The following is a 10,220-nucleotide window of genomic DNA, read 5'->3' on the forward strand; positions in this document are numbered from 1 at the left end:
CATGCATCGTCACAGATTTTGAAGTTTATCAGAGTTGGTCCAAACTGTAATCCGTCATTTTTTGTATTTATCTTATTGCTTTCCTTTTTTATTTCTTTATTGTTAATTAAAAAAAAAAAAGAGTTTGTCTTTTGGACTTTCATTTGTAGAGTTGGAGTCATCTCCTTTTATATATGATGAAGTTGAGCTGTCTCTTGAACATTTGTCTATAAAGAATATCAACAATAGTAGAGATCAGACCAATCACAAAAGAAAATAGTGTACTGGTAGAACTCAAATGTATTATTTTAGTTTATGATGTCATTTTTTATATGAAAATATTTTAGAATGTATCTGCTCGTAAATGTAAGTTTTTTAATCAATGAACTATGATAATTTTCTTTAAAAAAAAAAAAAATGAGTACGCGTGCTACTCCATGCTAGATCTAACATTAATCAAGCCGCATTTGATAAGAATAAGATTGGAAGTGTAGTTGGTAGGATTGCTCGATCCGAAATTATCAAACAATGAACCAATCCACCGAAGCAAAGCACAAGAAAGATTCCAATTTCTACATTGAAAACGCATCACAATTGAAGTCCACCAAGTTCCCAAAAAACTAGAAAAGTATGCTTGTGAAAGATTGGAACCGACAAACGAAACCCCGACATTTTCGTTCCTGTATCTCTGCTCTAAACTTGCAAGGCAACAACATCTGATCCTTCTTTTTCTGTCTTTCCGGATCCTCTCTCTTCTTCTTTGAGCCAGTCCCAATGAGGTAAGTGCGTCTGATTCAGTTTTTCCCTTAGGTCTCATCTGGGTTTCTGTTTGTTCATTTAGTTTTGGTGTTTGATGATGTTTTTGTATACGTTCGTAGTTCATGACGTTATGTAATTTTAATGCCTCGTGGTTTCGATGAAAAGTTGTGCTATTTAATCTTGAATTCGTATGGCGTGTAGTGCGCTCTCTCTCTCTCTCTCTCTCTGGGGGTATTTTAATGCATCTTATGCCTGAAAATCTAGATTGAAATGTTTGATATAGTTTAGTCAAGTTCAAGAAATTAGGGTCTTTATTGGGAAAAGAAGATTGCTTTTTTGTATGTCCTGTACAGTATGGGTGTGAATCTTAAGACCGTTATGGAAGGTTTATGCTTGACTGTTATTTTGGCCGTGAGCTTGATCAATTTGGTTTTATGCAGAATCAATGATGGCTTAAATGTTGCTACAGATTGTAGAAACCTAGACTTGCTTATCTATTTAAAAGCTGTAGTTGTTTGTGTTTTACCTTTCTTTTTCTTTTTCTTTTTTTATTTTTTATTTTTTTTTGGGGGGGGGGGGGGGGGGGGGGAGAGAGAGAGAGAGAGAGGATTGGGCAAGGTCTATGCGCGATCGAATTTACCATGCATAGGTTCAGCAAGACGAGATCATGCAAACGGCAATCATTATTGATTCTAGGTGTGCTGCCTTCTGTTGGCAGAGTAAAGACACTGGTTTTTGTCCGTTCAGGAATCATTTTTATTTTTTGCCTTAACTTATCAATTTTTTTTTATCTGTTGCCTTTATTTGTGTGCATATGATTTGTAATCTTAAGTAAGTAATGAAAAGCGAAATTTCTCTTGCAGTTTTCTGCTGCTGCTGCCTGGCCTTTGTGGCTGATCTGGCATAAATGGAAGAATTTTGTGGATCAGTTCTCTGTGTATATCAGATCTTTGCCGGGGATTAACCACACAATCTTCGATGGTAAACCCAAAACTGTCTCACCATCCAAGTATATGCTATAGGCCTATACGTCCCTCCGACCTTGAGATTTTACAGCGAATCCATGGTGATTTGTTTCCCATCAGGTATATGCTCTCATCTGATACCCTTAGTTGGTTATAGACTTTAGGATGATGTAATTACTTCTCCATAACATGGTGCTAATCTTCAGGTATGAGTTTGATTTCTTCCAAAATGTTGTTAATGGACGCGAAATTGTATCGTGGGCTGCTGTTGACCGTAGTCGGCCAAATGGTCAGAGTGATGAACTCGTTGGATTTGTAACTGCACGAATTGTTCTTGCAAGAGAAAGTGAGGTAACTGCTCCAAATTTTTCTAGCCCACAATTTACTAAACTCTCATACCTCATGTCCTTTTTCCATTCATCCTCATTTCCCAAGGTGTGGTTTGATTTTAAGGTCTATGATAAAACTTCTGAAACATAATGGTGTGGATCGAAGACAAAGTTAAGGTCAGTTCATTTGGAACAAGGTTACCTAATAGTGGCATTCTTTGTATGGACGTCGGTTTTAGAGAAGATTGCAATACCCCATATTGAGAGTAGAAAGGTGGTGAATGAGGCCTCACATTGTTTGGGAAATATAATTTCTTGCCCTTTATAATGATTCTATAGGGCTCCATTGCAACATTGACTAGTCTTTTTGGAGTATGGTCTTGATGTGGCTTGGGCTTTTTTTGGATTGTTACAAATATTATTAGAGCCAATTTCAATTAAAAGTGTGGAACTTGAGCTGTGGCACTTATGATGGGATGACTTGGTGAAGATGTCAGAAAATTAAGGGGAGAGATTGTAACATCTCATATTAAGTATAAAAAAGTGGCGAATTAGATTTCATGTTGTTTGGGAAGAAGTTTTTGCCCTTAATAATGGTTCCAAGGGCTCCAATTACAACACTGACTAGTCTTTTCAAAGTATAGGCCCAAATGTGGCTTGAACCTTTTTTGGGTCATTACAAATATCCTAATGATGGATGAAAAGGCACATAATGGCGATGGATTGTTGTTTCATGTGCAAGATGTGTGGGGAAATTATTGGCCACTTGTTGCTTCACTATGAAGCGGTTGGGGCCTTGTGGGTAGCGATCTTCTGACTTCTTGGGATACAATGGGTGATGCCACTTGGTGTGGTGGAGTTAATGGTGGCTTGGGGAGCTATACTGGGTTGAAACATGGAGATAGACATTTGGAAGAGGGCTGCTTTGTGCTTAACATAGAGTATTTGGAAGGCTGCTAGAGTCAAGACAATCATGCTTATATTTTTGTATGAATGGACTACGGTCCACAACAGTACCCACTTTGCTTCTTTTGTAGACTCTGCAAATCCTTGGTACCCTACCCATTATAATAGATGTTCTCCTTTGTACACAAAAAAGAAATTCCTGTGTACTTGGGTCATGCCCCTAACGCTTCAAAAACAAATAAATAAATAAATGTGATATCCTTTACATATAAAAAAGACTCCTGAGAAAGTACTTGCTGGCTACTCTTCAAGCCCAATTACTGGATCTTTGGCTCATGTTTAGTCTTGCAGATGCTACCATGAGATATTCCATAAGGAGATTATTGATTCCAAAAATCCCTATCGGATTTGATTGCAGGCCCTTGTTGAGATTCTCTATAAATACTTCCTTTTAACCAACCATGGTGTTTACTACCTAAATTAAAGGGCTTAGAATCATTTGAATTTTGTAATCTTGCATCATTTTGACTTTTTGATGGATTATTACTATTATTATTGTTGTTCGTGTGTTTTAATTGCAAACCACATTTACAGAAGGTATGGTGCTTATAAAGGTTTGTTCTTTATTCAAGATTTTACAAAAATCTGAGAGTAATTTTTTCCTATTATTGTTTTTGCACTTATCAGTAAAAAGGGGAAATCAAAACAAAAAACAAAATTAAGCTCTTGTTGATGATGTTTTTGTCTTTGTTTTTCCTCGTTTCTCATAATTCATTTTGACCAACATTGGCCTTGTAGATAGTGGATATGCTCAGATACGACTCATTGAAATCAGATCAAACTTTAGTTTACATTCTGACGCTGGGAGTAGTAGAATCCTATAGAAATTGTGGCATAGGTAGGAGTCTGTTTTCCATTTGATATAACTTCTGAAACTCCTTACATGCCCCAAAACTGATTCCTGATGAATTGCAGCGTCTTCATTAATTCGGAAGGTCATAAAATACGCCTCAAGTATCCCAACTTGCCGTGCAGTTTACTTGCACGTCATTTATTACAATAATGCTGCAATACATTTGTACAAGAAAATGTCATTCCAGTGTTTAAGGAGGTTGCAAGGTTTCTACTTGATCAACAGTCGGCATTATGACTCATACTTGTTTGTGTGCTACGTAAATGGTGGTGCTTCTCCTTGCTCACCACTGTAAGTACAAAACATCCTTTATCCTTGATTTGGTCAGTGTATCCCACATATTGCTGGGAATAGTATCTCCATCTCAATTAAATGTGAAATTGGTTCCAGAAGTTGTCTTTGACGGGTGGCATAAAACTCTTGAACATCTTGGTAACCTGCCTAGAAGCTGTCCTCAATATAAACAACTATTAATTAAATACATTTGCTACATGGTAAATGATGAAACATGCATACAATTATTCGGTATTATTGTTTTGTTGGTAATCAGTATCTAGATCTTAACTGGTATTAACTATAAAACAAAAAGATTTCAACTGGTATTATAGTTGATGCGACAACTAAAATAAGATAAGCCTCTGTATTTCAAGTAGTAAAATCTTATGATTGCATGGCAGTGATTAATCTTGTAATTAATAATAGCAAGACTAATCTTCACACCTGGTGCTAAGAGGTGAGCAGCCTTCTGGTTTTGTCTTGAAAGTATGAAAACCGACATGCACCTTCTGAATAACAGCGGCTAGGCAAAAGTTACCTGTATGACCACAAATTCATCCAAATTAGTATTTATCAGGTTCTTTTTGAAAAATCTTGTTCTATTTTGCCAACTCTCTCACTTGTTTTTCCTGACATGAGAATTGCATTAGATGCTGCTGGATATACTTGTTATTAGCTATGTTTGATGCTTTTTTTTGGCATTGTCAACTAATCATGTATAATTATTATCTCCGTTTTTGGCATTGTTCTTTCAAGCAAATAAACGTATCCTTGAGAGAACAGTAACTGTCTTTTTTGCTCCATTTTGCAGAGCGCTTGTTACTATCATGGTAGGTTACATGAAGACTGGTTTTAAGACAGTAGCTGCAAAGATATGCAAGAATGAAGAAGATGGGAAGGTCCCAAAATGGCCGAAATGTAAAGAAACCATTTCTCTTGTATCGACAACCCAAAACAATAGAAATTTGACAGCTGAATGTTCTGGTCATGAGTGTGTTTGATTTGTTTACTCCCATAAAATGATGTATTCCTTTCTACTCCACGCCTGCATCCCTTTATTTTTACTTATTCTTGAAGCCATGAAATAGTCCTGGAACTAACTTTTTATACTGAAAAAAATTCATGAAATGTTTCAGTCTCATGTTATTCTTTCAATTTTTTGATAATTTACACAGAATTCTTAGTTTTAGCATTTCTGAATTCTGAAAATGCCCAGTTTCATGATTGCTGGAAATGGAAATAAAGGGTAGAGACAGCTTAGGATTTGCAAATCAAATCTTACTGAATTGTAAATATAGTTTTTCTAACATATGTTAACCGATCTATAAAAAAAATTTAGAGAAGTAAATAGTAATTAATGTCTAGTTTGTTATCACAACATCTTTCAACTCATGTCATCTCCTTATTACAATTTTTTCAAATTTTTACACAAAATAAAATAAACAATTTAACTTTTTTAAATTCTAAAATAAAATTAATATTAAAAAAGTATATTTTAATAATATTTTATTCAACTTTTAATTTTAATCTCAATTTATCTCATTTCTTAAAACAAAGGAGGCCAAATCTTTTAAAAATTGTTTTAAAGGTAACTTTTTTAAAGAAAGTATAACAATAATGTAGTAACTTTTTTAGATAAATTTGTTCTTTGAAACATTTTATTCATAAGCCCGAATGTTTTATACACCAGCTAATAGAATAATTTATCTATTTTTTATTTCTTTTATTAGTTATAGTTCTTTTCTAAAAAAATTGAGTTATATATATATATATATAAATATATATATATAGCTTATAATTGAATCACCCGTTTTTCATAATATTAGTTTTAGGCCACGTTTGGAACTTAATTCAGTCTAATTTTAAACTGAGTTTAATACTCAAATATTCAATTTTTAAATCATTAAATTCATCTTAATTCAAACCCTATTTAATCGTGAGATGTATAATTTTTTTCAACTCAACATTTCTTTACACGCGGAACTTATAATATTTTTAACTTCTCATAAATATATTTAAATTCATTTTAACATTAAAATATATTTAAATTCATTTTAGATAAGTCTCACAAAATTTACTTTACTATTTTAACTCATTATTATTTATAAAAAATTTAATTTATTTCAATTCAACCCAACATCTAAATGATGGATACGTTGGATGAAAAATTATGGGAAGATTCTATTATAATTCATATAACAGGATAAATCCTAAAGAGTAAGTACTCAATTTTTATTTTATTTTTTATTTTTGCATTTTGACGTAATTGGAGCCTTGGAGGTGAAATGAGATGAACGCAACGTTTTGTACGTCACATTTTTCCACTGAAATCAAGCTCCTTCCTTTTTTACGTCTCATCTCATTTGTTCACTTCGAGTTCAGGTTTTTAGGGTTCAACTCCCAAAACCTCTCTGGACCTCACGCCGTCGCCGTTCACCAGCTAAGCAGCACCACGCCTCCACTTCTTCTCCTCTTCACGCCGTTGCCCACGGAGGTCCGCCACACACACACACACACTCTCTCTCTCTCTCTCTCTCTCGTCGCAGAACCTCACCACTGCCAGTCCGCCATTTCAGTTTCTTAAATATCTCGGTTTTCTTCCCATTCGAACAGATCTCTAGATTCGCAGGTATGATTTGTGTTTTCCGGTTTCCAGGGACTTGGTGATTTCTGTTGGTTTATTATTTTTTATTTGGTTTAGAGAATTCGTTGTTGGCCCCTTAAAAAAGAGAGAATTGATTGTTGGTCTCTGTATTTTGGTTTGTAAGATATGTTGGTTATATTCTGGTTGATCTGGTTTATGAGTTATTTTTCATATGAACGGACGAATTGTGTTTCTAACCCGCCCCAATGTAGGGTCGATGCAGCAAATTCCAGTCAGGGCGGGGGCAGGGTAAAATTCCTAAATTAAGAATATTTTACCAGATTACATACATACGTATTGTTAGTGTGTGGGGTGTGTGTGATATCTATCCATTTCTACTATCATTTTCTGGTCTTTTTTTTTTTTTTTTTTTTTTTTTAATTTATTAGTTGAGTTTTCGTATTCAGTCTATTATGAATCTGGAATTTTTAACAAAGGGTGATTTATAATGTTGTAAAAATATCATGCCATTTACCAACATACGAGCAAAGGAAAATACTTTTGTTGTATCTAATTCGTGCATTTTTTCATGGTAATTAAAAGATGGATACATAAAATAGACAAAAAGAAATGTATGTTACGCCTACTTTGTTTCACTTGTTGCAGCTGCAGATCATGACATATGTCATTTATTTGAAAACCTGTAATGCAGGAAAGCAAGTGAGAATCAACTGCTTAGATGTTATCAAAAGGAAGGAAAGTTTCCAGCAGGGGAGAAGCAGTAACAGCAAACTATGCTTTTGGCCCGCATGAAGAGGACATAATTATAAAACACAGGCTTCTAACCCGCACCACAACCACAAGGGGTGAACCTCCATTGAAGAAACTTCAGAAGAAGTTCACCTCTTTCGTCCTTGAGATTGAGAAGGATGCAGATAATAATGGAGATTGTGAGAAACTTGCCAAAGCTTTCTTACAGGAGCTTTCGACATTTGAAATTCCACTCCTCAAGAGCAAAGCGGTTGTTGATGCGAATGTAAGAGAGAAGGAGAACTTCAATGAGTTGAAAGATGAGATAAACAGGCAGATTGTCCAAGCACAGGCTGACATTGAGGATCTTAAGAAGCAGCTTGAAGAGAGTAAGATTGAGAGGCAGCACAAAGAGGAGTGTGAGGCAATCAGGAAACTGATTGCCGCGCAGCCACCAAGATCAGAGACACAGAAGATTATATCGCAACTAGAGAAAGAAATTGCAGCTTTGGATGCCGAGAACACAGCTGGTTCAAGGTTGCTGGAGCTTCGCAAGAAACAGTTTGCTCTTTTATTGCACGTGGTATGTGACAGTGTGCATATAATTTTCATCCTTTTGTTCCATTCCCGTTTTGTTGTTATCTTTTTGATTGGTAAGTTTTATTGGTTCCCAGTGAGTCTTGGATTTGTGAACTTACTCTCCACCCTATTCTTCAGGAGGGACGAAGTGACATTTGATCTAGACCTTAGTGCGCCTGTTCTGATTTTATTATGATGCACTCAGCTCTTTGCTTGAAGTCTTTGATTTTTTATTACTATTACCTTTATCATCGGGTTTTTTTATTCACAAGAAATTCTTCTCTCTTAGTTTTGCTGCCGTGTCAACTCACAAACGTCCCAGCTACTTCTTACGCATGCCAGTTGAAAGTTTTTGCATCATCACTAACTCCCTTGGCACCATTATGGCACATATATGTGGGGGCTGAAAAATAATTGTAAGGCATTTTTATTGCTCGAGTTAGATGCCATTTGAGTGTGTAATATGGCCTTGATTGATTTATGGGGAATTAATACACTGACAGCACCTGGTGGCTGCAGTAAATTACTCATTCTCTTTGAAAACATTCGTATCGATTCTTGAAGGTTTGTTGGGATTATGAAAAAATATTTGGTTTTGGCATTCACAACAATCTTTACGCATGACATTTGATTGAACTTTATTATACTGCCAGTTAAGAGCTTCAAGTGAAGTTTAACTAGTTGGAAAGAGTGTAGAGTTTTACAACATAGGCATTCATACTAGAAGCATCAGGAAAAGAATATCTGGCCCACCCAGAGAAACCACTGGTCTTGACTTGTAAAGTTCTATTAAAGAGCGTTTCCACAGGGTAGAATCTCCTCAGGGAATATGAAGTTTTCATGAGGCTGATCTTGAGCCTTTCCTGTCAATTTGACAATTTCCATGGCTTGTGTTTTACACGGGGAAGAAAAAATCATGTAGTTCTAGCTGTGCAATTCAAATACCAGCCTTTCTAATCCTGTCGAATACCACATTCTTTGTTTTTTTATCAGTAAAACAAGGATTTTATTGATAATATAAATAGGCTCGAATAACACATTCCGATCCCATTTCCTTCTTCTGTTTTCTTTTAAGAGCTTTGTTGGCCAACCATTTCCATGTACATCCTTCGTTCTTATCATTATTTGCTTGATATGATAAACCGTCTCTAAATATTGTGCTCCTAATTTTCCATTCTATTCAACCTCTGTGCAGGTTGATGAGTTGCAAAATACCATAGAGGAAGAGCAGAAAAGTTTGGTTGAGGAGATGAGAATAGCGACTGAAGAGCAGAAGAATGGGATTGAGGATGCTAGCGGGGGGTCAGATGCAATGGCTGTTGACTAATGTTTAGTCTGAGTCTTAGTATTGCAGTTGGAAGATGGTAATTTCTTTTAATGTTTTTCTGTTTATGTATATCTTTCTTTATGGTTAGAATTGGGGAAAATGTAATTGAAATCAGAACATCTCTCTCCTGGTGTAGCATTAGTTATCAAAACAAAGACATCCGTTATTACTTGGAAATTAGTCAATTCTCCCAAAAGTTTTGAATAAGTTTCTTGACTATGTTTTTCTGTACATTTAAAGTGGATTACTATCATTTCCAATAGGTAGTATTGAGATTATCGTGTTCTGAAAGTTGGGAGATGACGAAGAAATGTTTGAGGAAACACTAATGCCACGATGACAAGAGGCTCACTTTTGAAGAAAAGCAATAAATTCTTTTAGACTTGTTCACATGGACAAGTTCTCGACTTATTAGCATTAGAAAATGCCATGAAAATCAAGTGCCTGACCTCGACTTGTGTTGTAACGACCTGACTCAATAATTCTAAAGTTGAAATATTAATAATTTTTATTGAGCTTAAATTATATTTAATGGGTCATATTGGATAAGCTCATGAACGATAAATTATTGAGATTGATTATGAGTTTTAATTAGACTTAATAATTAGGTTAAATATTATTTATTATTTATTGAATGAGTTAGACTCTTTTTATAATTTAAAGATCGGATATTAAAAATTTATTTCAATTTAAAATCATTACTAATCAAAGTCTCCTATGCAATCTCAGTTACTGCAAATTCTACATTGAATGAATTACTAGATCTTGTTTTTAAATTCAAACTTTTTTATTAGATGAAAACGACTGAATGTTAAGCATATTAGTATCACTACATGTATTAACCGAGTTCAAC

At 34.9% G+C, this 10,220-nt stretch overlaps 2 protein-coding genes across 5 annotated transcripts; both read left to right on the forward strand.

The window, feature by feature from the left end:
- The first annotated feature begins 394 nt into the window (after positions 1 to 394).
- Positions 395 to 5,268, forward strand: LOC121257552 (histone acetyltransferase MCC1-like). Its single transcript, XM_041158586.1, is given in 8 exon segments — positions 395 to 758; positions 1,357 to 1,457; positions 1,602 to 1,712; positions 1,714 to 1,823; positions 1,910 to 2,054; positions 3,737 to 3,836; positions 3,914 to 4,142; positions 4,939 to 5,268. Coding segments are annotated over 7 exon segments (963 nt in total). The 5' UTR covers positions 395 to 758; positions 1,357 to 1,379; the 3' UTR covers positions 5,129 to 5,268.
- A 1,144-nt stretch (positions 5,269 to 6,412) lies between these two features.
- LOC121257553 (THO complex subunit 7A-like) lies at positions 6,413 to 9,574 on the forward strand. Of its 4 annotated transcripts, none has more exons than XM_041158589.1 (3): positions 6,413 to 6,756; positions 7,378 to 8,044; positions 9,236 to 9,574. In XM_041158589.1, the coding sequence occupies exons 2-3, from the start codon at positions 7,451 to 7,453 to the stop codon at positions 9,365 to 9,367; spliced, it is 726 nt and encodes a 241-aa protein (XP_041014523.1). In that variant the 5' UTR covers positions 6,413 to 6,756; positions 7,378 to 7,450; the 3' UTR covers positions 9,368 to 9,574. The 4 variants fall into 4 exon arrangements, with proteins under 4 accessions (XP_041014523.1, XP_041014521.1, XP_041014525.1 ...); XM_041158587.1 differs by having other exon boundaries at positions 7,424 to 8,044; XM_041158591.1 differs by having other exon boundaries at positions 6,413 to 6,621.
- The last annotated feature ends 646 nt before the right edge of the window (positions 9,575 to 10,220 follow it).

The sequence above is a fragment of the Juglans microcarpa x Juglans regia genome, chromosome 3S (assembly GCF_004785595.1).
Source record: "Juglans microcarpa x Juglans regia isolate MS1-56 chromosome 3S, Jm3101_v1.0, whole genome shotgun sequence".
Taxonomy (NCBI): domain Eukaryota; kingdom Viridiplantae; phylum Streptophyta; class Magnoliopsida; order Fagales; family Juglandaceae; genus Juglans; species Juglans microcarpa x Juglans regia.

Excerpts from the sequence above, each read along its gene's own strand:
- LOC121257553 (XM_041158589.1), top strand. The coding sequence starts at position 7,451 with ATGTTATCAAAAGGAAGGAAAGTTTCCAGCAGGGGAGAAGCAGTAACA. Across the intron at positions 8,045-9,235 it reads TTGCTCTTTTATTGCACGTG|GTTGATGAGTTGCAAAATAC; the intron begins GTATGTGACAGT and ends ACCTCTGTGCAG.